This window comes from Mesocricetus auratus, unplaced genomic scaffold (assembly GCF_017639785.1).
Source record: "Mesocricetus auratus isolate SY011 unplaced genomic scaffold, BCM_Maur_2.0 Super-Scaffold_100025, whole genome shotgun sequence".
Taxonomy (NCBI): domain Eukaryota; kingdom Metazoa; phylum Chordata; class Mammalia; order Rodentia; family Cricetidae; genus Mesocricetus; species Mesocricetus auratus.
In genome coordinates this window covers 1,867,487-1,893,838 of record NW_024429206.1, presented here as the reverse complement: position 1 = coordinate 1,893,838, position 26,352 = coordinate 1,867,487, and the positions used below count along the sequence as shown (strand labels likewise).

The following is a 26,352-nucleotide window of genomic DNA, read 5'->3' as shown; positions in this document are numbered from 1 at the left end:
CTAACTGTCCTGGAACAGGTTTTGTAGACCAGGTTAGCCTCAAACTCAGAGATTCATCTGCCTCTGCCTCCCAAGTACTGGGTTTAGAGGTGTGCACCACCATCTCTTTGCTTCTTTCTGAGACAGTCTGAGGACGGGCTTGAGCTCATAATCTTCTTGCCTTGACTACCAAAGTGGTGGAACTACAGGTATGCACTACCACATCATGCTTAGATTTACCTTTAATTAAAAACACAAACTATTTGCTAGAAAAAATAGTTTTAGTCTGCACCCAGATCTTCAAAGTCAGGGCTGTTACTTCTGAGAAGTACAAAGCTCTTTGCCCCTTAAATACCACCCTGATGAGTGGTAAAGTAGACTAGAAAACTGTTCACCCAGACCCCGCCTCTACCCAATACACACTTCCCTCTAAGCTGTCTATCTTACTGCTTATTCAGCAATAGTACAAAACCTTAAAAACAAAGATGAAAGTCACAAAGACAACTGCTTACACATCACTACAGACAGTGCCAAAACACTCACTATACAGACTTAGTTAATTTTCATGACAGCACCTATGAGGAATAACCATGCATCTCCTTATCCAATGAAAAAGGAGACAGCTGTATCTAAGGCTCACACTCTTTACCACTACCTACAGCCTCAAAGAGACATGCTTTCCTCACAGGACCACTGCAAGGATTAAGTGAGCTAATCCACATAAAGCATACAGGACATATAGTATAAGGAATAAACTACAAGCTGTTACTTATCACCACATCCAGGAGCACATAAGCAGCACAAGCGAGGTTATTAAAAGAAAGAAAGAAAGAAAGAAAGAAAGAAAGAAAGAAAGAAAGAAAGAAAGAAAGAGGGCTGTAGAGATGGCACAGCGGTTAAGAGCACTGGCTGTCCTTCCAGAGGACCTGAGTTTGACTCCCAGCAACCACATGGTGGCTCACAACCATCTGTAGTGAGATCTGGTGCCCTTTTCTGGCCTGCAAGGATACATGCAGGCAGAACATTGTATACATGACAGACAGACAGACAATGAGATTTTTGTCAGGTGGTGGTGGCAGCGGGGGCGGCGCACGCCTTTAACCCCAATACTCGGGAGGCAGAGGCAGATGGATCTATGTGAGTTTGTGCCAGCCTGATCTACAGAGTGAGTTCCAGGACAGCCAGAGTTACACAGAGAAACCCTGTCTTAAAAACCAAAAGAACAATAAATAAATAAATAAATAAATAAATAAAGTGAAATAAATGAGGTCTTGGAAGTTGGAGCGGGGTATATTGGGAGGAATTAAGGAGAGCAGTTGGGTGTAAGGGCCTTTTACTATTATTATTTATTTGTTTTTGGTTTTTTCAGACAGGTTTCTCTGTGTAACAGCTCTGATTGTCTTGGAACTCGCTCTAAAGACCAGGGTGGCTCTGAACTCAGAGACCCACCTGCCTCTAGCGCTGGGGTCAAAGGCGTGGACAACCTCCACCTGGCTGATGCTGTGCTTAATAAACTGGCTTGCCCGAGCCATTAGCTTGTGTGAGACCTCCTGATGCTAACCTTTCTTCTCATGCCCTGGTCGTCGTTCTGTCAGGAACCTGTCACTGAACAACTACCTGCTGGCCCAGGTCAGTGACCCATAGCTGCCATGGAGGTGCTGTACATCAAACCCAGAGCTTCGCATACGCTAAGAAAACACCTTATCACTACTCAGCTCTTGGAAGGGTTTCCGCTCAACCAGAGCTCCCATTCTGATACATTGTCTCACGGCTCATCCAAAACTGCTTCTGCCACCAGGCAGTGTTACCAATCTCAACATAAGACATACACATCACTTTCTTTCGTCACCATACTCTTGCTGATGCATGAGGGATGGGACCTCCGTCTAGAGAGGCAACCTGGGCTATGGAGTGAATTAGCATCTCAATAAAACTACAGACGAACCCAAGGTGAAGGCGGGAGCCCGCCCTACCCTCCCCGCCGCCGCACCCGCCCAAGCTGCCTCCGGCCGCAGCTGCCGCCAGTGCCTTCGCGGCAGGACGCCGGCTCTCACCGGCTGCCTTCGCCGTCCGCGCCCGGTTCGGGGTGCCTACGTCCGGTGTTCCTGAGGACCATCGTGCGGCTCGGCTCACAAGTCTCCCTCTGGCTCCGGGGAGAATTTGGCGCGCTCTCACCTACTCTCGCGAGACCAAGGCTCCGGCCAATGAGAAGGCGTGGCGCTCGGGCGTCGGGCAGACGTGGCACAGACCCCGCCCCTCCCCGCCCCGCCCCTCGGTTCTCCAATCCGCCCCAGAGAGCGGAGGGTGGGTCGCAGGGACCGGGTGAAAATTTGCGGCGGCGGGCCGCGCGCGCGGCGGGGTCGGCCGGTCGCTCTGAGGGCCGTGGTAGGGCAGGAAATGTCAGGCCGTCCCCGCCCTGTGCCCGGTGTCCCGGGCCCGATGCCCGACTGGCCAGCTGTTGGGTGGGCGCCCGGGGCTACTCAGAGCTGGGACGGCGATGGCACCTGCCGCGTCAAGACTGCGGGCGGAATCCGAGCTCCCGTCGCTTCCGCGGCGAGCGCTCGCCCAGTACTTGCTGCTCCTGAAGCTCTATCCCGTGTTCACCAAAGCAGTCAGCAGGTGGGTTCATGCGGGCGCCGACAGGGCAGGGGCGCCCGCAGATCAGGCGATTACAGCCTGTGGGCCGTGACCCCTTGGGGGGTCGAACGACACTTTCACAGGGGTCGTATATCAGTTGTTTACGTTACTGTTCATAGCAGCAGCAGCAAAATTACCGTTACGAAGTAGCAATGAAAGTAACTTTATGGTTGGGGGGTCACCACAGGAGGAACTGTATTAAAGGGTCGCAGCCTGAGGAAGACTGAGACCCACTACTCTGGAGGAATGTGGGTGCCAAAAAAAGTCCTGCATCAAGGTGCGCCCAAAGTTCTGCTTAGCCCCTAAATGCTCTTTGTGTATTGGGTCCCAAGCAGTAGCTAGCCCTTGCAGACTGAATGTTGTGAAGACCAGGGAGCCAGGGACACCGTTCCAACCATGAGTGGCCATAAGCACTGTCGCTGGTGAGCTCTGACCTTTGATCTACATCGATTTCCTAATGAAATATTCCTGTTCCTGTTCATTTTTGTTAGCGAATTTGATAGCTTTTCATAAGTATGAACAGAGTGCTTCCTGTGTGCTGGACATACGTAGGCCTTTTCTCTCATGGAGCTGCGAAGAACTAGACAAAAAAAAAAAAAAAAAAGACAACTATGTAACCCAGAGCAGTTAGGGAAGTTTCTCCTGTGCTGTTGACACTGACCACCAGCACGCAGAAGAGAAGCAGTGGTTCACGGGGCAGAAGTTCTGAGGGAGGAGGGCAGGGCATGTGGGAGGGGTGAGGGAGGACTGAGTAGGTGGAGACGATGAAAAGGGAGACTAGATGGGAAGAGGTAACCAAGCGTCTATGATCCACACCAGAAAACTTGGGATTTCGCAATTTTTAGAAGACAGTAGACCTGTGATGGCTAATGCCAGTTGTCAACTTGGTAAAATTTAGAATCATCTGGGAGAAGGGCCTTTGGGCATGCTTCTAAGGGATCATCTTGATTACCTTAATTGAGGTAATAATGGTGCCCACTATGGGTGGCACCATTCCTGGTTGGGATTCTGATCCTTGTCTGAAGCTATGTCTCTGTTTCTCCCTTTTTGTCTGTCTGTCTCTGTCTCTGTGTCTGTCTCTGTGTCTGTCTCTGTCTCTGTCTCTCTCTCTTCTGTCCTGGAACTCCTCTGTAGACCAGGCCAGCCTAGAACTCACAGAGATCCACCTGTTTCTGCCTCGTGGATGCTGGGATTAAAGAACTAAAGGTGTGCACTACTACACCCATCTCATTCTACCGTTTCTTGATTGTGGTCATGCTGTGACCAGATGCTTCAACACCCTGCTGTCTTGACTTCACTGCCACGCTGGGCTGTACCCTTAACTGTGAGCCGAAATAACCATGGCCCTCTTAGTTTGCTTTGACAGCCACATGAAAAGAAACTAAGACAAGACTCAACCTTAAGAAGCAACTGACCCTGTCTTTTTTTTTTTTTTTTTTTTTTTTTTTTGGTTTTTCGAGACAGGGTTTCTCTGTGGCTTTGGAGGCTGTCCTGGAACTCACTTTGTAGACCAGGCTGGCCTCGAACTCACAGAGATCCGCCTGCCTCTGCCTCCCAAGTGCTGGGATTAAAGGCGTGCGCCACCAACGCCCGGCCTGACCCTGTCTTTTTACCAGGAATTTTACTTCAGGAGCATAAATTTACACAGAAATACTACAGAAGGGTTACACAGCTCTTTTAGAATTTGTCTAGCAGGTTTTCTGACTTTTTTTTTGGAACCCGCCCTCCACCAAAAGAAAGGAAAATCCCTGATGACTTCTGCCCCATTTCAAACATTTTAGGAACTTCAATATAACATCACAGACAGATGTCAGCCCATACAAATCTGTACAGTCCACAGATCACAGTCAACTACAGAAGCGTCCTCGTGAGGACCCTTCTATTGCTTTTTATATATACCCACGCCTTCAGTGCGGCAGTGGGGATGTTGGAAGGCATGCAGTCCAGCAGGTGGGACTGGCACTCTGCTTACCTGTGTTTTGGCTTTAGGTCTTATTGTCTCTGCCTTCAGGAGCTTTGCCTGCAAGGTCTCACAGCAGCTCTGCTGTTGCCGTACAGGAAAGGCATGCCTTTGTGTCTGTTACTCATTTCTGATTGCCTCTTCCTCCACAGTGGCATTTTGTCAGCCCTTGGGAACCTTCTGGCCCAAATGATTGAGAAGAAACAGAAAAACAACTCTCAAAGTGTAGATGTCAGTGGGATTCTCCGATACTTAGTTTATGGGTAAGTGCCACCCAGAGCTGGTTCAGCTGTGCAAACTGAGCACAGCAGAGCTGGCTGCAGGAACAAGGCTTCAGCATACTTTGGTTTGAAAACTTAATTCTGGGGCTGGAGAGAGGGCTCCAATGTTAATGGCTCAGTTGTATTGACTGCTCATGTAGAAAACCCAGGTTTGATTCCCAGCCATCTTTAACTCCAGTTCCAAGGGATCTGATGATCTCTTTTGACCTATGTACCAGACACATATGTGGTGCACAGACATACCTACAAGCAAAACTTTCATGCACAAAAAATAGAAAATAAAGAACTGCCCTTCTAGATGTCCTGAGGCCAATTCCCAGCAACCATATGGTGACTGACAATCATCTGTAATGAGATCTGGTGCCCTTTTCTGGCCTGCAGGTATACATGCAGACATAACGCTGTATATGTAATAAATAAGTAAATCTTTTTAAAAAGTGAAAAATAGGCCGGGCATTGGTGGCACACGCCTTTAATCCCAGCACTTGGGAAGGAGAGGCAGTTGGGTTTCTGTGAGTTCAAGAATAGCCTGGTCTACAGAGTGAATGCCAGGATAGGCTCCAAAGCTACACCGAGAAACCCTGTCTCGAACCCCCCCCCACCAAAAAAAGTAAAAAATAAACTAAAAGAAAAACGAATACTTTAAGAAGCATCAGAGAGCCAGGTGTAGTAGCGCACTCCTTTAATCCCAGCACTCAGGAGGCAGAGGCAGGTGGATTTCTGTGAGTTTGAGGCCAGCCTGGTCTACATAGTGAGTTCTAGGACAGCCAGAGCTACAGAGTGAGACCCTGTCTCAAACAAAACAAAACAAAAAATCAGAAGCATCAGAGGCTCGATACGATGACACGGGCTTGTAGCCTAGTCCTGTGGAGGCAGAGGCAGTGTGGGATTGCCACAATTCTCAGGCCTGCTTTTGCTATGTAAGAAGACCTGTCTTTAAAACCCCCTCTGAGCTCTTTGACCAACACTAATAACATGGCTAAATGATTTGGAAGTCTTTCCATTGGTGTGATTCAAAACAAAACCCTTTGTGTGTGTGTGGCATTAGGATTAAACCCATGGCTTCATATATGTCTCCACTTAGATAATACTTGTCATCATTTAGCTGGACAAGATAGTACAGGACTTTGATCCTAGAACTTGGGAGATTCCAGCCTTGTCCACATAGTGAGTTTTGGGTTAGCCAGTGAGACCCTGTCTCAAGCAATAACTAACTAAATAAATAAATACATAAATAATGTTAAAATAAATAGTCATAAAGACTGTGTGTGTGTGTGTGTGTGTGTGTGCGTGTGTGTAAGAGATTGAGACTGTCTTACTCACAGAGATCCGCCTACCTCTGCCTCCCGAGTGCTGGGACTAAAGGCATGCGCCACCAATGTCCGGCTTCCCCTTGAACTTCTGAGTTCAAGGGACACTTGCTTCTGCCTTCTGAGTGCTGGGAGTATAGGTGTGCACCACCACACCTGGTTTTTTGTTTGTTTTTTGCAGTGCTGGGAATCAAACCCAGGGTTTCATGGCATGCTTGGGAAGTACTCTACTAACTGAGATTCAGTCCTAACCTCACAAAAGCTTCCAAGAATTACAATTTGCGTCATTTATTATAATGTATATAAAGCCATATGTCCCATACTTTGTCAGGTAACAAGATCAGCTAAAGCACCTTAACCCTCTCACATGATCTTAGTCTCCAAAGACTCCAGTTGTCTGCCCTACTATAGCCCACAGTGGTGTAGCAAAGTCCAATTGAAAACCTTTACAGATGGGTTGTTAGAATCGGAAGAGCTGGTTCCTGCCCCTCTCTGTATTACCCTGCTTTGTGAAACTCACGTCTGGACTTGGCGCACACCTGGCCAAGCTGGGTGTGATCTGTTCACTCCTCAGAGCCTGTTAGGCATGAGGGCACAGATGTGGAGAGTCAGCATGATGGCCTGGAACACAGAAGAGTCAGATGGACATATGTCTTAGTCAGGACCATCATGATGGCTCTGCCAGCTGACCAAGTACAGGAACTGGCAAAGTAACTTCAGTCTTTGCAGGCCAAAGGACTGCCTGAAACTGACTGAAAGAGGTCTATAGAATTTCGTGTGGTCAGTAAGTACTTTGGGGGAAGGAAAGAGGGCTTAGGATCTGAGGTGAGTCTTGGTATGAGGATGACCAAAGAAGGAAATGTAGAAAGAACCGCAGGCCAGCTCAAACCCCTGTGCCGCTCCAGGTTCTTTGTCACAGGTCCACTGAGTCACTATTTCTACCTCTTCATGGAGTACTGGATCCCTCCTGAGGTCCCCTTGGCCACTGTCAAGAGGCTGCTGCTGGATCGCCTGCTCTTTGCACCAATCTTTCTGCTGCTGTTCTTTCTCATCATGAACTTGTTGGAGGTGAGTGTTTCTCTGGCACTTGCTGCATCTCCTGTTAACAGGTGTATTGGTAGCCTTGCTCCCTAGGGTGGGCCTCAATGTCTGATCTTTTACTGCTTTCAACTTTCCGTTTTCCTTCCTTCCTTTATTTTTATTTTTTATTTTATTTCATTTTTTTTTTTTTTTTGGTTTTTATGAGACAGGGTTTCTCTGTATTGTTTTGGAGGCTGTTGGTCCAGCCCGGCCTTGAACTCACAGAGATCCACCTGCCTTTGCCTCCCGAGTGCTGGGATTAAAGGTGTGCGCCACCACCACCCGCCTCCTTCCTTCCTTTCTAATAATTTGAAAATCTCATACATGAATCTAATGTGTTTTGATCAAAACCACCCTTCTCCCCACACTATTTTTCCTTCCCAACTTCATGTGTCTTTTTTAAACCTACTGTGTTCACTTAGTGCTTCCCATATGTGCATGGGAATAGGCCTTTCGGGGGCTGTATCCCCGAAGAAAAACTGGCTTTCCCTTCCCAGCAACTATTAATTTCCAGTAGCTCCTCAGCTAGGGGTAGAACTTTATGAACATCGCCCCTGTGCATGCTGGGATTTCCTGGCTTGGGCATGTTTGGGTCTTATGCATGTGGTCAAAGTAGCACTGTCATGTCCAGGAAATACTGTTTCCTTCATTTCTCTGTGTGTATGTGTATGGGCATGTATGTACCAAAGGTTGTATGTAGAGATCAGAGGAGTTGGTTCTTTCCTTCTACTATGTGAGTCTCAGGGATTGAACTCAGTTCATCAGGCTTAACAGCAAGTACCATTACCTGCTGAGCCATCTTGCTATTCTTCAACTTTCTATTTTTGTGTTTTCTATTTTCCCTTGTGAACCTAGCAAACAGACCATAGGAGTATTAATAGTACCTGTTTGTCCCTAGTAGAAGTCATAAGCCTCTAATCCACATGGCAGTTGTTACATATGTCCTGGGGCTGCCCTTAGGTCTTGTCACTATATCTGTTGTCAAAGAGGGATGCATACTACTCTATCATAGAATTGGTTTCCAAATATTTTGATAACTTTTAGTAGAATTGTTTTTGTTTCTGTTTTTACTTGTATGTTTTAATATGATTCTACATCAAGCTTGATGGCTTATGCCTGTAGTTGCCATACTCAGGAGGTTGAGAAAGGAAGATTGCCATAATTTCAAGGTCATCCTCAACTACAAGGTGAGATTCTGTCTCCAAACTCAAATAAATAGAAATATAAAGTAAACTAACACATGACTTTACCAAAGAGATCTGTGCTACAAAAATCTCAAGGTTGCCTGATGTGTTACAAAACCCTTTAAAAACAGTTTGTGACTATCAGGTGAAAAGTATTTTAATTTGTATACCTCATATACTGTGTATTCTATGAACTTTGCTTCTCTTATATTATTTTTTTTGTGGAAGGGTATTTTTTTTAAAGATGTGTTTATTTATTATAGTGTTTCACCTGCATGTATGCCTGCAGGGCTGAAGAGGGCACCAGATCTCATAATAAATGGTTGTGAGCTAACATGTGATTGCTTGGAATTGAACTCAGGATATCTGGAGGAATAGCCAGTGCTCTTAACCTCTGGGACATCTCTCCAGTTCCATGGAAGGGTACTTCTTGAGATAGGGTTTCATGTAGCCGAGGCTGAACTTGAACTTGCTGTGTAGCCAAGGATGATCTCAAACTCCCAATCCTCTTGCCTTTACCTCCAAAGTACTGAGATTACAGATGTGTACCATCATGCCATTTTTTCTCTATTGACTTGTGTATTTGGATATATTAAGAATAGCTGTCCTTTTCCACAAATACAAGTAGCAAATCAGTTTCCCGCTTTTTTTCAGGTGTTTCAAACTTTCATATAAGTTAAAATATCTATACAAAGGTAAAATGTAAACGTATAAATAAGTATGTGTGTGTGTGTGTGTGTTGATTTCCACATAAAAGTTTTAAAACTTTGTATTCAACTCTGGTACTCTTTCCCCTTTCGATTTTCTGACAGGAAGATAATATTAAATATTCTTAATACTTTCTAATGATTGTGTGGCACATCTTTTTTTGTCTTTCAGCTTTGGAGCCTGTCCTGCTTGCTCTGTAGAACAGGCTGGCCTTGAACTCACAGAGATTCACCTGTCTCTGCCTCCATTATCTAGACTCCATTTTTTTTTTTTTTTTTTGGTTTTTTGAGACACAGTTTCTCTGTATTGTTTGGAGGCTGTCCTGGAACTCGCTCTGTAGACCAGGCTGGTCTCGAACTCACAGAGATCCACCTGCCTCTGCTTCCCCAGTGCCCGGCTAGACTCTGTTCTTTTTCTGTATTTTCACTTTTGTTGCATGTTGGTTTGGTTTTTGTATTATTTTCATTTTGTTTAGTCTTTGACTATTGCATACAAATAGTTCTAATTAACAAAATTTTACAGTATTAAAAAAAAAACTGCTGGGCGTTGGTGGCGCACGCCTTTAATCCCAGCACTCGGGAGGCAGAGGCAGGCGGATCTCTGTGAGTTCGAGACCAGCCTGGACTACCCAAGCGAGTTCCAGGACAGCCTCCAAAGCCACAGAGAAACCCTGTCTCGAAAAACCAAAAAAAAAAAAAAAAACTATGGAAAGCCAGGTCCTTTTCCTATTCTTTTCAATGTGGTTATTCTTTTTATTTGTTTGTTTGGTTGGTTCGTTGGTTTTTCAAGACAGGGTTTTTCTGTGTAGTTCCTGACTATCCTGTAACTTTCTCTATAGACCAGGCTGGCCTCAAACTTAGAACTCAGAGATCAGCCTGCCTCTGTCTCTCAAGTGCTGGGATTAAAGGCATGTGCCACCATTGCCCGGTAAATGTGGTTACTCTTAATACATTCATTCTTTCAGATAACATTTAGTGGGGGGGGGGTCATCTTTTTTAAGAATTGACAAGTTTTGACTGGAAATTAATCATCTTTGGCAGTTAATGTGGGAAGCATTGATAACTGAACCCTCAGTCTGGCCACAGCACAAGTCATCATCAGATTGCTATAAGGAGTTAATGGGGACAGACACCACCCAGTGTAAGAGGCGATTTGCTGATGAGGTGTTGTCACTGAAGATATTCCACCTGGATAGTTGACTCCTGTTAGCTGCAGGGTAGTAAATGCCGGTGTGTTTTAAAATATAAACAGGTTTTACAAATCACTGTCAAGGTCAGGATTCCACATTACAGTTGCTGTGGATGGAGGGACTGCTTACAGCTTCCCCTTCCCTTCCTGGCAGGGGAAAGATGTCAGTGCCTTCGCTGCCAAGATGAGGAGTGGCTTCTGGTCTGCGCTGCAAATGAACTGGAAGATGTGGACGCCCTTGCAGTTCATTAACATCAACTATGTGCCCCTGCAGGTGAGGCTTGCCTTGTCTTCACTGAAGGTCTTTGTCATTTTTTTCTAACAAGTGGTTGTACTCTCAAGCCACGTTTTCACCTGTTTCTGGTGTTCTGATCCACACTTGATCATTGTCCATGAGCTGTGGATTCATTGCTACAAACTGCACAGGGACTCCTATGCAGCTGTTTCATCCTCGTGTTTCTGGGTTGCTTGGGCTCAGGAGTGCAGCTGAACAGGCAGATTCAGGCAGCACACAACTGTGCAGTCGAGCAGGTAAGTAGGAAGACCCTGGCATAGGCAGGCTCTTCAAAGGGCTGCCTGGTCAAAGAGAAGGCCCCTTGGGGGTAACTGCAAGCATTTCAGTGCTTCTGGGCATATAATGCTGCTGTTGAAACCGCCTGCCGAAGGCTGGGTGAGCCTGACCTCTAATAGTGGAGTACACAGGAGAAGAGTGGCCAGGGGTTTCAGGTTTTTTGTTTTGCTTCTTTGTTTTTGTTTTGCAAGATGGTTTCTTTGTGTAGCCTTCACTGTCCTGGAACTTGCTCTGTAGAACAGGCTGGCCTTGAACTCACAGAGATCTCCCTGCCTCTGTCTCTCAAGTGTTGGGTTTAAAGGTGTTCGTCCCCACTGCCCAGCTGGTTCAGTGTTCCTCAGATGCATCAAGTGGCTGTGTGCCCACTGCCCTCGTGCCAGGCTGTCCCTCTGTGTTTCCCTAAGACCTGCCTACAACCGGAAGGGCTCACAGTCCCAGTAAGTCTACACTATGAGTGGCAGGATCCTGTTGAACCCTAGGGGAGAAGGGCCGTCAGAGATGCAGACTGCCTTCCTCAAGGGCATTCTTCCTCTTGCTCTGAGCATGGTGCAAGAAACCATCAAGGTTCTTCCAAGAATTGGTACGAGTTACCTCTGCCAAGTTCCAAACCCAGGAGCTAGGTCTTTGCCCACTGAAGAAGGAAAAGTTGGGAGTCTTATGATACCCAAGTTTCCAACCAGGGCTATCCTTCCAAACAGGCCTCTCTTGAGCAGAAGTCTTAGTCTATGCCAGGAACTTAACCCTCTTCTGTGTTCTGTTAAGCATCTTTCCTACAGGGAGCTCACAAACTAGGGCCCATTGAAGAAGGAGGAGCACAATAGGGTCAGCAAAAGACTCCTGTTGGGTAGAAGAGGTTGGCCAGTGTGCACATACATACACTGTATATACTACAAACATGTATACCATGTAGACCACACTCTACACACAGACCACCGTATTATGCACACATACACAGGGAGGGGGAGAAAGAATGAATGAATGAGAGAGAGCATACTATACACACAAGTTCATACACACCACAAACATGTCATTCCATATATAAGCCTCACTTTATATCATACACATGGATAGTATCCACCCATGTTTACTTCATAAGTATTCACATATGTATTAGCATGCACATATACTACCACCCGCATTTGTATGTGCTTACATATATCACACAAACTACAAAGTATGAGAAAACCAGCAAACATTTAGGATATAACGAAGGGCTGGTCAACCCTAGCAGAAGAATTTTAAAACCAAAACCAAACCAAGAAACAAAACAAAACAACAAGAGCCCAACAGGTGCCTGGTTTGAAGTAACCTTCTCAGTGACCTTCCTAAGAACCGTACTGGGATGGGTCAGGGCTAAGGTGAGATTGCCTTGAAGAGTAGGAGGCACACAAACCGCAACTCAAGCCAGCCGTGCTAGTGCCTGCAGCCCTCCGCTCTGGAAGCAGGGCAGGAGGACCACGAATTCCAGACCAGCCTGGGAGGGGAGAGAGAACAGATCATGAGTCTGGAAAACGTCCCTGAGAAGTTTGAAGATGAGAAGAAATGGCCAGCAAACCAGAGTGATCTTGCGTCAGAGAGATAGTGCCATGTTTCAAGACTGTGTTATGTACAGATATGGCTGTCTCTGGGATAGGTGGACATTTAGGTCCACAAACAGAGTCTTCTGGAACCGCTGTAGGAGGTGGAGAGAATGGGGTTCTCCTGGATGAGTGCATACTGGTGCTTAGAAGGAAGCCCTTTGTCTGTGACTGCAGAGAGCTAACACAAATGGGCAAGACCTTGGCCTCTCTGGGTCTGAGCAGAAAAGGGTGATTAGGTTTTTGGAAGAAAGTAAAGAAAAACTTCTGGGTAGAGACCAAACCCTCTTAGTTATGGGCCTGGGACAGTTTTGCTCATATTACCAGCATCTATACTAGGAGATAGGGAAGACAGACCCAGTGTAGTACAAGAGGGCCACAGACCCTAAGGCATCCTGGAAAGATACGGAGGGATTAGTGGGCTGAGGAATGAAAAGGCCAGAAAACTGCTTACAAGCAGGGCTTTGAGGTTAAGGCTAAGGTTCTAATTTTAGAAAGTTGCAAAGGAATGCTTAAAGGGAAGGGAAGTTATCCAGCAGCAAGTATTGTTAAACACTGCTTCATGCCCCAGTGCCAAAGACTCATAATTAGCAAGACAGGAACAGATTGTTACTGTCACAGAACTGTCTGCCTGGAAGAGACAGCACCTGGCTGAAGGTGCTTTCAGGTGGGGTAAGTTCAGATGATTAGTTATTGGGGGGTGGTGTGCTGGTCTGAGGCCAAGTCACGGTAAGAACGCTGTTAAGAGAGGATGATTTATATGTACTCCTACCTCTGTTGGGTCCTACCAAACCCTAACTAAAGGCTCAGGACATTGAATAGTGGAGAGGTAAGACAGACAATTGGAGGGATGAATTTCATCTTGGGTCACTGATGTGTGAAGAATGTGGTCAGGATTCCTACTCACCATGGCCTGATGACTGTTCTCTTGGCTGTTCTTTTGGCAGTTCCGGGTGCTCTTTGCCAACATGGCAGCTCTGTTCTGGTATGCCTACCTGGCCTCTTTGAGGAAGTGATGTCAGACACACCGTGGATGAGGTGTGGGGGAATCTACCTACGAGCAGGAGAGATCATAATCCATCATTCAGGACATCATCTGACTAAATTGTGTGATTCGATATGGCTTAAAATTATAGAGGGAGGAAATGTGTTAGTGTCAGACTCAGAAAGGAGATAATCTTAGTTGTCATTGTAAACAAGGCAAAGGTCAATAAACAGTGATGCCGCTGCTTCCATGGTGGTTGTGGTTTCTCTGAGTAGTTACGGTTTCTTTTATGTTGTGCCAAAGTGCATATGACACTTAACGTTTAAATGTAGCATTAAGTACAATCTTGGTGCTATGCAGACATCACAAGCATCCATTTCTAGGTAGTTTTCATCTTAGAACTGTTCCTACTAAACCTTCCCATTCTTTCTAGACCAATAGCCACCATCCCTGTGAAGTCTTGATTGTGACTACATACCTTATAAGATCTGTTTACACGATTCTTAGGGCTGGCTTGTTCATCAGCCTGATGGGATGTAGAATCACCATGGAAACATACCTCTAGGTGTGTCTATGAGGATGTCTCCAAAAAGGTTTTTAACCACTGGGGCTAGAGAGCCAGCGGTTAAGAGCACTGACTGCTCTGGCCGAGGACCCAGGTTTGATTCTCTGCATCCACATGGCAGCTCACAACCATCTGTAACTCCAGTTCCAGGGAATCTGATGTCCTTTTCTGGATATACATGCAGGCAAAACACCCACGCACATAAACATAAATAATGAATGAATGGATGGATGAATGAAAAAAAGATTTAGCTGAGGAGGGAAGCCCCACCCCAAATGTGAGCAGTCCATTTCCATGGACTGGGGCCCAGACTGAATGAGAGGGAGAAAATGAGCTGAGCACCAGCGTTCATCTCCTGCTCAGCGTATGCAGCTGTCTGGTGCTCCTGCTGCCTTGCCTACAAGCGGAAATAAATCCGTCCTAAGTTACTTGTTGGGCATTTGGTCACAGCAATGAGGGAAGTAACTAATTGCATTTTGCCATGGTTTGAATGTCCTCTACAAAATTTGTGTTGAAACAATCTTCATTTGTAGCATTGAGAGTTTCTTTATGGAAATGATTAAACCAACAAAGAACAGATTAATGCCCTTATAAAAGAAGTTTCAGCTGGGCGTTGGTGGTGCATGCCTTTAATCCCAGCACTCCGGAGGCAGAGGCAGGCGGATCTCTATGAGTTCAAGGCCAGCCTGGTCTGCAAGAGCCTCCAAAGCCACAGAGAAACCCTGTCTCAAAAAACCAAAAACCAAAACAAAGTAGAAAACAAAGAAACCAAAACAAACAAAAAATAAATAAAAGAAGCTTCACAGATTTTTCCTCTTGCTCTCTGGCTGTAATTCACCGTGCACTTCCCTCTTTACTCTCCTTATTATGCCATCATCTCCCTCCTCTTATGCAGTGATGTGTAAATTGAAGGGGTGCAGTAACAGAAGAGGCTATCAGAACGGGGCAAGTAACTTAGTCAGTTTGTCTACATAGCAAGCGCCAAGCCAGCCAAGGCTACATAATATGGTGGGGCCCTGTCACAGAAGGAAACCCAGCCGCAAAAGGACAGACCGATGGAGTCCAGTTAACTTAAGGTTCCTAGAACACAGAGCAGAGGGACCTACCTCCCCATGGGACACAGGCAGTAAGTAAGCACTGTTAAATAAGAACTATACTGTAAAGTTAGTTCAGGGCTGAGATTTTGCTAAGCCTTTATTGTACACATCGTATTGATACTTTTTAATGAAAGATTAAAGCATTTAACAGGTCCAGCTCTGGTGCCTGACTGAGGCCAGGCCAGGAAAGCAGCCTCTTATGGGCAGCCAGCTGTTTAGACACTGGGACCCATGGTGCAGACACCTCTGCAGCTGCAGTGGACCACCACAACCTCAGCTGAAGACGCGCTCTAGTCATGACCTTCCCAGACAGCACCCACCGACACGGGAAAGCAGTGCTGTGAGCCAGACAAGCATGGTGGTGAACTCTGGTGACCTTACGGTAATTTCATCCAGGCCAGAGGGGCTGTGCAGAAAGCCTCTGATTGGTGTAAACATTCATGAGGGACTGCCAGGATTGGTGCTAAAACCATTGCTACGCCCCCTTTCTCTCTATATAAGTGGGCTGAGGTTCATTTTCCAATCAGTGGAAACACACTGTAGTACTAGCCATTGTCAAAGGCCACAGGAGCTATAAGCCATTCTAGTCCCTTGGCCTCAGGTTCAACAGGCTCGAGGACTGCCAGCACTGGAAGAGCTGTTGGACTACTTTCCTCAGTAACAACTAGGAGGCAGGGTGGGAGGTGCTAGAGGCTAGGTGTGGGGAATGGAGAGTTGATAGTTTAATGCAAAAGGTTTTAGTTCAGGAAAATGGAAAGAACTCTGCGGGTGAAAGCTGATAGTTGCAAAAGAAAACAAAAACTCTAGATCTAGAGCAAGAGTCAAACCTGAGGTTTTTCTGTTCTCACCTAAACCCAGTGCCAGATTTCGATCCCCTGGGTACTCGCATCCACCAAGGAAGGGCACCTGCGCCTGCCAACCGGAGACTACCGGCAGGTGGCGCCCCAGTCCACGTTTCCTGCTCTGTGGCGTGGGATGCAGGGGCGGAACTTCCACCAGCCGGAAGCGGGCACACGCGGAAGTGTGTCCCTGGCGTCCTGCCGTGGGGCCGCGCGATTTGAGGCATGGCTTTCCGGCAGGCGCTTCAGCTGGCGGCCTGCGGTCTGGCGGGTGGCTCGGCAGCTGTTCTCTTCTCCGCGGTAGCGGTGGGCAAGCCGCGCGGCGGCGGGGATGCAGACACGCGCGCGCCCGAGCCGTCGACCTGGACAGGAGTCTCGCGTCCCGGGCCCAGCGTCTGGGACTCCAACTGGGACAGGTGCAGGGACGGGGGGTGGAGCTCGGCCGTGGTTCCTCACATCCGTCGCTGTAGGGCGCATGCCGGTGCTCTGAAGGGGTGTGTTCTAGTGGTCTGGAGCTTGTGTCTATCGCAGCGGCTGGTCCTTTGAGGGTCCCAGTACCAGGACGACGCGCCCTCCAGGGTCTCAGTGCCTGGCCCATCCCTTCCTCCGAGGGTACCTATACCCGGCCAGACAGGTTCCTCGGAAAGTCCTTTTTCAGAGACAGAACATCCGAAGAAGGACCATTATCCTCCGAGGGTCTGAAATTATAAAGGATTAAGATTCATTCATTCATTCATTCATTCATTCATCTGTCTGTCTATAAATCTATTTATTCAAGTCAGGGTCTTAATATATAGTCCAGTTTGTCCTCACAGATTCTACTGCTGCAGCCTGAGGAAAATCGGAATTTCAAGAATGCTATTGTCTCAGAGGTCAAAGAACCTGTGCTTAGAACTAAGAGTTAGATTACTCATGGAAGCCCGGTTTAGTGATGCACACCTTTAGTCCCAGCAATGGGAGTCAGAGACAGGCAGATCTCTGAATTCTAGGACAGCCTGAGCTATATAGAGACCCTATCTCAAAAAAAAAAAAAAAAAAAAAAAGAAAGGAAAAGAAAAAAATTGTTACCTGATTTAAATTTGTTTCGTTTCATGTAGTCAGGCAGTGGTGGCCGCACCTTCATCCCAGCACTTGGGAGGCAGAGGCAGGTGGATCTCTGAGTTTGAGGCCAGCTTCGTTTATAAAGTGAGATCCAGGACAGCGAGTGTTGCATAAAGAGCCCTGTCTCAAAAAACAAAAGCTTCATATTTGCTTGCCTTCTTTACATGTGTGGATGGACTGATACAGTGGCCGGTCTTAGGTGGGGACGAATGCATGGGGGTGGGTAAACAACTGCAGGAAGGGACTAGGAAGTGAGCATATCCACTTGGTTCTTTTCTGGTGGATCTTCCTCTCAGACAGTAATCCCCAAATTTGGGATGGTCCAGCCCCACACATTCCTGCATCTGCAACAAGACTCTGGCTTGGCAGTATATGGGACTAACCGGGTTAGCCTGTTCAGTATATGGGACTAACCGGGCTAGCCTGTTCAGTATATGGGACTAACCGGGCTAGCCTGTTCAGTATATGGGACTAACCGGGCTAGCCTGTTCAGTATATGGGACTAACCGGGTTAGCCTGTTCAGAGAGTGCTTGAGCTACCACCACACTCCAGCCTTTCCCCTTCCATCACCGTAGTTTTGGCAGCTTTGACTCTGCTGTTTCTGCCTCCTACATTATTTGTTTTTGTTTTTTGAGGTAGGGTTTTTCCATGTAGCCCTGGCTGTCCTGGAACTTGTTCTGTAGACCAGGCTGACCTCAAACTCAGAGATCCGCCTGCCTCTGCCCGAGTGCTGGGATTAAAGGCGTGCGCCGCCACCACCACCCGACTATTTTATCATACTTAATACAATAAAATTCCAACCTAGTTGTTAAATCATGTAGCTTGAGGTAAAATTACAAGAAAAAATCATGTTTAGTATAGGTGCAAATGTTTTTGAATATTTTTGATACATGGTTGATCAAATCTATCAGTGTGGGATTTACTTATTATATAGCTCAAACTGGCCTCTTTGTGATCCTCCTGCCTCAGCTTCCCATGTATGAGGACTTGTACTATAATACGGCCAAGGGCTCCTGTCTAGTATTTTTAATTTAAATTAGGAATGTTAATGCATACCTGTAATCCTGGTACTTGGAAGGTTGAAGGTTGAAGTAGGACTGCTGTGACTTCAGCCTGGGCTACACTGACTCTGTCTCATAACCAACAAAATAAATGAATGAAACAGCCCCATGACTAGTAGATCCATACAGGCAGTACAGTTCAAGGCTCTGCTGCAGTGCAACTATCCATGTTCTCACTTCTTCTTGTCACCTGGTTGCATATTTGCAGCATTATTGACAGTTTTTCCTTTCTTCTTTTTTTTTTTTTTTTTTTTTTTGTTTTGAGACAGGGTTTCTCTGTAGCTTCGGAGGCTGTCCTGGAACTCACTTTGTAGACCAGGCTGGCCTCGAACTCACAGAGATCCGCCTGCCTCTGCCTCCGGAGTGCTGGGATTAAAGGCGTGCACCACCAACGCCCAGCTTCCTTTTTTCTTCTTATGTGCATGTGCATGAGATCATGTGTGTGGGTCTGTATGAAAGCCTGAGGTAGAAAGGGAGATTCTTCCTTGATCGTGCTTCTAGATTATCCTTTAAGACATGGTCTTTCAATCATAGCTTGAACTTGCTAACACAAATAGTCTCAGTAGTCAGCTTCTTTTGGGGATCCTGTTTCTACTTTCTGAGGCTGGAATTATAGGTGGGCCGCCATGCCTACCCAGTATTTACGTGGCTTCTGAACTCCAGTCTTCCTGCTTACACTCTAACAAGCACTTGAACCTCTGCACCATCTCCCGAGCCCCGTCTTCACCAAGAGCATGAGCCTTAGGCTTCACAGCCTCCCTGGACTGGGCTTTACCCCTGCCGTTCCCCAGTACTGAGTCGAGGTGTCTTGGGCTTTCACAATTAGGCGAGAGCCATTGTCTCTCATTAACCTGAAGAAGAGGAATGTGGAGTCTGGAGAAGAAGAACTGGCGTCCAGGCTGGACCACTATAAGGCAAAGGCTACAAGACACATATTCCTCATCCGGCATTCCCAGTATCATGTGGATGGCTCCCTGGAAAAGGACCGCACTCTGACCCCTCTAGGTATGACTCCTTGAATGGTCATGAAGTTATCAGCTGAACTTGGGATATAAGCCTTCTCCCCTTCTCTCCCAGTTTCAGCATGGTGGTGAGAGAGACAGTCTCAACTATGTAGTTTAGGCTAGTCTGGATTCCTGAACCCCCTGCTTTGCTTCCCAAGTAGGCGGGAACATGAATACATGGTGGTGTGCGTTTACATTTTAAAGTTTCTTGTTTAGATGACATATTTCCCATTTGCACACATATCCAAAAGTTGGATGGTAATATGTCTCCAGATGTGTTCTCTAGCAGATTGTGCCACCAACCCGAGGAGTTGCTTTGTTGCTTTTGATACCTGGGCATAAGCAGGAAATCAGGTCATCACTGTGGTGATGGAGGTTCCCATATCCAGTATAGGAAATGATTCTCAAAACAAAACAAAAGTGATTTCTTGGAGTGTTTCTATCTATATGCTAAAGTACATTTGACAGAAAACATCTATATTTAACACTAATGTCTCCTTGTCACTCCTAAGAATCAGTTTGTAGTTTGTTTTGAGGCAGGCCTTGAACTCACGACAGTCTTCCTGCCTCAGCCTCCTATATTATGTTCCCAATTGGAACTTGATTTTGAACGCAGTTGAGTAAAAGTAGGAGGAATAGTAAGGGGTTCACATTCCACTGCTGGTATATTAACTCACTGTTGTTAATTGAATCAGATGTTTTCTCCTTGGGGTTGAGGACAACTGTTTCTTTGCTCCCTGAGGACCTGACCCTGGCTAAGCCTATGAGGACAACATCGTCAGTGGTGCTTGATGGCACTTCATTGCTTATTCAGTAAGTGGAGGGTCCTGGTATGTGACTTTCACAGTTATTTTTCCTTCAAGGTCGGGAACAGGCTGAACTTACAGGGCTCCGACTCGCAAGCCTGGGATTAAAGTTTAATAAAATTGTCCATTCCTCCATGACCCGTGCTGTAGAGACCACAGACATTATCAGTAAACACCTGCCAGGTGAGTACTGGTTGCCTACCATGCTGAGGGTATAGATTCACTCATGGGGACATATTGCTGAACAGGAGTCTCCTCTTTTCCAGGCGTCTCCAGAGTCAGCACAGACCTGCTGCGGGAAGGTGCTCCTATTGAACCAGATCCCCCTGTCTCTCACTGGAAGCCAGAGGCTGTGGTAAAAATGTCATCCCTTGTGCCACTGGATTAGGGCAAGGCCTGCCCTTAGCCTTGTCTGCTTCCACACTGACAACTCCTTGCTCTGCTCTTAGCAGTATTACGAAGATGGAGCCCGGATTGAGGCTGCCTTCAGGAACTACATCCACCGAGCTGATGCCAAGCAGGAGGAGGACAGCTATGAGATCTTCATATGCCACGCCAATGTCATCCGCTATATTGTCTGTAGGTAAGTGCCATTAAGGATTCCTGTGTTGGGCCAGGCATGATAGGGCACACCTTTAATCCCAGCACTCGGGAGGCAGAGGCCAGCCTGGTCTACAGAACTAGTTCCAGGACAGCCAGGCTATTACACAGACAAACTCTGTCTCAAAAACCCCAAACAAACAAACCAAAAAAAAAACTCCTGTGTCTAATTCACCGTGTTAACACCCTGCCACCATCCTTCCTGGCCTTGGGTTTCCTTAGCCTAGGAGTTGTGTTTTGGCCTCCACTACCTTATGAGAATGATGAACGTCTGGGGACCATTCAGAGTCCGTTTCCACACACTTGTTTAACTGCCTGCTGGTGGATGCTGCCAGTAGCTGTCAGCACTGGACTTGATCTGGTATTTTGTTTCCTTCATCCTGTTGGTACCGTCTCTCTCCGTGCTTGTGAACAGTGTGAGCACCTTGTGGGTTAGGATACTTGTCTGCTAGTCCTGTACATGTGATTGGACATGTGCACAATCACTTGTTGTACATCATGACCTGTGATTATTGGTTTGCTGCTCAGCAGGCTCATGCTATTTTCCTACATGCCTTTGTTTTAGCCACTTTCCTATGGGTGCCAAGGGAATAGCCTGCTCCCTATTCATGGGTTGTCACCTGTGCCATGATGTATGCCTCCATCACACCTGACCAGCACCCAGGGATAGCTGTGGGATGTCATGGTCAGTTAGGTGACCGTCAGTCCCAAGACAATACAAAATGTTGGAAAGCTGAGGGTCCCTACTGGGCTCCTGGAGCTCCATATCAGACTGAGAACTGGTAGTAGGAAGGAGGGTAGTATGGTGGACAGGTGCTTCTAGGATGATTGTGGTCCCAACTGCTTGTCAGGATATACCCTATGTATTTCTCTCAACATGTGAACAAGCTAGGAATGGCCTGTTTATTTTGCACCTCATTATCTTATAGTCTATAACAGCCCCTGATAACTGGAATTGATGTTGAAAATGCCAAAAGAAGAAACTAGGCGCTTGGGAGTACTTACACTGTGAGGAAAGGCAGGGAATCCTTAGTTTATTCAGGAGTGATCATCATCCTGAGTTGTGAAGGATAACACTGTAGTTGTCTAGGCTGAGGTGTGGCTTAGTGGTAAATAGCTTGTCTGGCATGTACAGAAACCTGGGTTTGATCCTCAACAGGAAGGGAAGAAGGCTTTTTAAAAATTGCTATGTGTGCCATAGAGCTTGTATGGAGGTCAAGGACAACTTTATGGAGTCATTTCTCTCCTTTCCTCTACCTTTATGTGGGCTCCAGGGACTGAACTTAAGTTGCTAGACTTGCACAGCAAGGGCCTTTGCCCAAGTTGGGCCATCTATGGTCCACTTTATAGTTTAAAAATACATTAATTATATACTAAAGGTGTGTGGTGGTGCACACCTTTAATCCCAGCACTTAGGAAGCAGAGGTAGGTGGTTCTCTGTGAATTCCAGGCTAGCCAGGATTACAGTGATACCATATATAAAGTAACCCATTTATGACTTGGATGTGGTGGCACATACTTTAATCCCACAATTTGGAAGGCAGAGGCAGGTGGATTTCTGCGAGTTCTAGCCAGTTCTAGATAGTAAGTTCCAGGTGAGCCAGGGGTTGCACAGTGAGGCTCTGTCTCAAAATAAATGAAACCTGTTTATGTGAAAATCTGTATAGCCCTTTGAGGATCTAAAAGCTCTTTTTAAGCTGCAGAACACCACAAAGCATACAGTGTTCCAACAGACTGGGATAGAGATGCAGCTTCATTGTAGAGTGCTTGCCTAGCACATACAAAGAACTGGGTTTATCTTATCTCCAGCAACACAGAAGCCCACTCTGAGTTTGAGCCCAGCCTGAGCTACATAAAACCCTTTCTTTAAAAAAAGTGGTGGTGGTGGGGGATACTATGTCCCTTTTCAGTGTTAGCTAGGACACATCACAGGGCTTTTATAGTACTTACAATTTAAAATTGACAAACCTAGTAGCAGGAAATGTCACACATGTTGGTAGGCTAATTTGGATTCAACTCAGGCCAGTTTCTGAGGGTAGAACACATTCAGTTACTAGAAAATGACAGAGAATAAACTGTTCAGCAAACTATGTGTGTGTGTATCTGCATGCAGGTACCCTTAGAGGCCAGAAAAAGAGGATTCCCTGGAGCTGGAGGTATTGGAAGTTGTGAGCTGCCCAATATAGGTGCTGGGAACTGAACTCTGGTCCTCTGCAAGTACTCTTAACTATTGGTCCATCTCTCTCCAGCCCCAATACTTGTGTCCTTAAAAAGGAAATCCTGTATGGGCCATGTGTTATACCTCTATTCTGGGAGACCAGCCAAGTCCTGTCAGAAATACTTGTAGCACAAATTTGGATGCTTCTTGTTAGAGTGCAAAATAACTTTGGTATCATTAGCCCTGAACACATTTCTGAGTTAGCTGGATTGAGGCTTTGTCCCCACGTGTCAGATCCTTATTTAGTGTACTATTGAGACCTTTCCTCTGAGAATCCTTTCCCTGAAGACAGTTATCACCTCAGTTGAATGTGCCTACTCCAAAAAGCCGTCAACCTTGCCTGGCCCAAGAGCAGCTCTGTACCAACCTGAGACTTCTGCTAGATTCATCTTTCTCTCCCCAGAGCACTGCAGTTTCCCCCGGAAGGATGGCTCCGCCTGTCCCTCAACAACGGCAGCATCACCCACCTGGTGATCCGACCCAATGGTCGTGTTGCACTCAGGACCCTCGGGGACACAGGATTCATGCCCCCAGACAAGATTACCCGGTCCTGAGATTGCCTGAGACTGCACCCTTTCCTCTGCTGGTGGCCTGGCTGCAGCCTTCCCTTCCTTGTATTCCCTGTCCAGGCTATGCTGTGGCTTCATGTTGTCTCCAGGAAGAGGATATGTCAATGTCACATTTGGGTGCTTATTTCTGACCCAGGCTGCAGAAGGCAACTTATGGGTTAGATGGCCTTTTTGAAAGCTTTCTACCTTACCATTACCACTAGCACAGCTCTACAAGGTGTAGATGGGAACCTCCTGGGGTACACGGCAGACATATCATGGAGACTGAACTGCCTGGCTGTGCTGTATCAGGTGATTGCAGTAGATCAACTGAACAACCCATAAGCTCTGGCAGAAAACCTGTCAGGCAGTATGGTGGTTGTTTTCAACTCATTGTTTCATACATTACAATCTAGGAACTTTTGTTGCTTAAATATTTATCACATATTTTCCTTACATGGCTTCTTGCTTTGAAAACCCAAGAGATCCTGTTTCTGTTGCATCTGAATGAACTAAAGGATAAATGGATTGGCTTCCTATAAGGTAGATATAAGCCATGAAAGAAATGGCATTGCAGAAAGACTGTGGTCTGAATATGACAAATACATGACAGGCTTGTAAGAGATTCTTTGGAGGCAATGAAATAGCCCAGACTGACCAGATGAGATGTCATATGCTAATAATTCTAGCACTTGGGAAGCGAAGGTAGGATCATGAGTTTCTCGATAGCCTGAGCTATGTAGAAAGATCAAGTCTTAAAAATATCCCAAAGTGACTTAGTTTGCTACTGGTTACTATTAACCTTTGGGCTTATAGGTTAAGCTACTTAGAAATGATGTGTTTACTTCAGATATTCTGATAACTTAGGAAAAAACTGGTTTGTGGATTTTTCTGCTGTTTTGTTTTTTGAGAAAGGATCTTACTGTTGCCCAGGCTAGCCTCAAACTCAAGACCCTTCTTGGTGTTCTGTATGTTGGGACTGTAGATATGCACTACCATACTTGGCCCCCAAAAATCCCAGTACAGTTTCTATGACGTGGTTGTGAGCATTTTCTGTAATCAATACAATGAATTGGAATATTTGACCCATCTCTTTGTTCTCTTTGGAAATTAGTATGTAATAAAATTTTACTTCTTTGTTGTTTTTGTTTTTTAAAGAAAAAACGTGGTATAATTAGAAGCCCTTTCTCAGTGTCTTCTATCCCAGGGCTGATCCCAGGTATCCTGCTTGGAGGACTACCTCCCACACTGCTTCCTGTTCAACACTGTCACTTGGAGGTAACCTTGACTACCCATATTCCACTTTCTAGTAGTAGTTGAGGCAGACATGCCAGGCTGTTAACTTCTAAACACAAAGCTCAAGGTTTCTTACTTGATCTGATGGTAAGGTAAAAAAAAAAAAAAAAAAAAAGCATTTCAGGGAGATAATGACTTGCTTGGGATCAGTGCACTAAGAGTATCTCCCACATGATACAGCCTCCATAACTTTTAAGGACTGGCAGTATTTTAGGAATAAGCCTTAGCTCTGAGGTGAGGCCAGCTCCTTGTAAATGAAATGAGTTATCTTTCTTGGAAGCTGACAGTCATCTGCAAGGTATAGCAATCACTTATAACACCAATGATCCTGCAAGCCCGTAGTCTATCCCTAGTCAGCTGTCCTATCTCCTTGGATCCCAATTCTCATCACCTTGTCAAAATCACACTGCAGAGTAAGAGCTGAGAATGATGTAAGACATACTGAACAGCAGGGACAAGAAGCTAGAGTAAGGCCTGCAGAAGTTTGTTGGTCATGATTCCATTAATGCAATAGATTTCAAATGCTCCTGAGTCAGGCCTTGCTTGCTGAGCTGTTGATACTCACAATGCTATGTCAAAATCAAATCTTCTGACTTTAAAATTATACTGTTATTTCTCATTTGTTCTATAGGAAAACACTGAAATGAAGTATAGCACAACTCCCAAATAACCATACTAATGGTTAGATTTGAAACCAACCATGAGAAAATGGGTTTCTAGGTTTTGTAAAGTTATGACTAGAATGCAGCATTTGGCTTAATTTAATAGCTATGCAAGTTCCAGGAATAACCTGTTTTCTTAAATATGAAACACTTCATAATTTTTAGTTTCCTTATAATCTATGCCTACACATGCTATGGATACTGGGCAGGAGTGAGTGCCCATCAACCCTGTATTATTATGACAGAAAACGTTTTTGTGGTGCTGGATACTGAAACCACATTCCTCTGTTTGGGACAGATGTTTAGAGACTTCTAAATCACTGACCAAGTAGTGAAAATGGTGTGCCACTAAGTGACACTAATTCTTCTTGACTATTGTGTTTTACTTCATCCCAATGTTTTTCCTATAAGACAAATGAGAAATATTAACATAACTAAAGTCAGAAAAATGACTAGATCTTGACATAACCAATGTGAGGGTCAACAGCTCAGCAAGCAAGGCCCAAATCATGAAGACTAAAGTCCTAACTAGTTCCTCTGAAAGCAGTAAAGATCCAGCTGTTCAATAGCATCTGGTATTGGTTCTTGCCATAGTGCAGCAAGCACTAATCTTCAACAACACTGTGCTCTGCTTTTCTCTAGGAACAAACACTGGGGACTTCTGTTGTCTCTATTAAAAGTTCATCTGTACCATGCCACTTGAAGGCCTTACACACCCCTGTCACACTTTACAAACTAATGGTTGCTAATAAGAGGAGGCTTCCTACTGCTTATAATCAAGTGGTATCCACTGTGTTAGAAACCAAAAACCAGCAAGTAAACCTGTCCAGTTCAAGGCCATAGGGGCAACATAGTGAGACCACCCCACAAATATCAATGTGATACACAAATTAATGTACTTTGCCATGAAAAATACTGCTTAGTTTTACCAAAAAGGGAATTCTGTCCATTAGGTCATCTTTATGAAAGCATTGTGTAAAAATGATTCATTAAATGGTGTTTATGGCATAGAATTACCAAGAGTTACTAATAAATATACTCTACACAGTAATGGAAAAAATGGTTCAAAGATGGCTTAAAGTTTAAAATGGGCT

At 45.7% G+C, this 26,352-nt stretch overlaps 3 protein-coding genes and 1 non-coding gene across 6 annotated transcripts in view; 3 read left to right on the top strand and 1 right to left on the bottom strand.

Annotated features, from left to right (window-relative positions):
• The window catches only part of Pole (DNA polymerase epsilon, catalytic subunit), a 52,693-nt gene extending 50,548 nt beyond the window's left edge, over positions 1–2,145 (bottom strand). For both annotated transcript variants that reach the window (XM_040731462.1, XM_040731461.1), the window contains exon 1: positions 2,034–2,145. In XM_040731462.1, the coding sequence (XP_040587396.1) occupies positions 2,034–2,095 (62 nt within the window). In that variant the 5' untranslated portion in view covers positions 2,096–2,145. The remainder of the gene's footprint in view (positions 1–2,033) is intronic.
• Positions 2,146–2,279: 134 nt separating this feature from the next.
• Positions 2,280–13,708, top strand: Pxmp2 (peroxisomal membrane protein 2). Its single transcript, XM_005085332.4, has 5 exons — positions 2,280–2,598; positions 4,729–4,839; positions 7,073–7,235; positions 10,482–10,601; positions 13,423–13,708. Exons 1-5 carry the CDS (start codon positions 2,477–2,479, stop codon positions 13,489–13,491), a joined length of 585 nt encoding a protein of 194 aa, XP_005085389.1. The 5' UTR covers positions 2,280–2,476; the 3' UTR covers positions 13,492–13,708.
• LOC121134093 lies at positions 4,278–4,343 on the top strand. The gene has a single exon (XR_005871120.1). It is a non-coding gene; the product is annotated as a U7 small nuclear RNA (small nuclear RNA).
• Positions 13,709–16,126: 2,418 nt separating the features above from the next.
• Pgam5 (PGAM family member 5, mitochondrial serine/threonine protein phosphatase) lies at positions 16,127–24,437 on the top strand. 2 transcript variants are annotated; one of them, XM_005085302.4, is made up of 6 exons: positions 16,127–16,377; positions 18,951–19,129; positions 19,992–20,117; positions 20,201–20,289; positions 20,387–20,517; positions 23,156–24,437. In XM_005085302.4, the coding sequence occupies exons 1-6, from the start codon at positions 16,187–16,189 to the stop codon at positions 23,304–23,306; spliced, it is 867 nt and encodes a 288-aa protein (XP_005085359.1). In that variant the 5' UTR covers positions 16,127–16,186; the 3' UTR covers positions 23,307–24,437. The 2 variants fall into 2 exon arrangements, with proteins under 2 accessions (XP_005085359.1, XP_005085358.1); XM_005085301.4 differs by having other exon boundaries at positions 20,384–20,517.
• Positions 24,438–26,352: the final 1,915 nt, after the last annotated feature.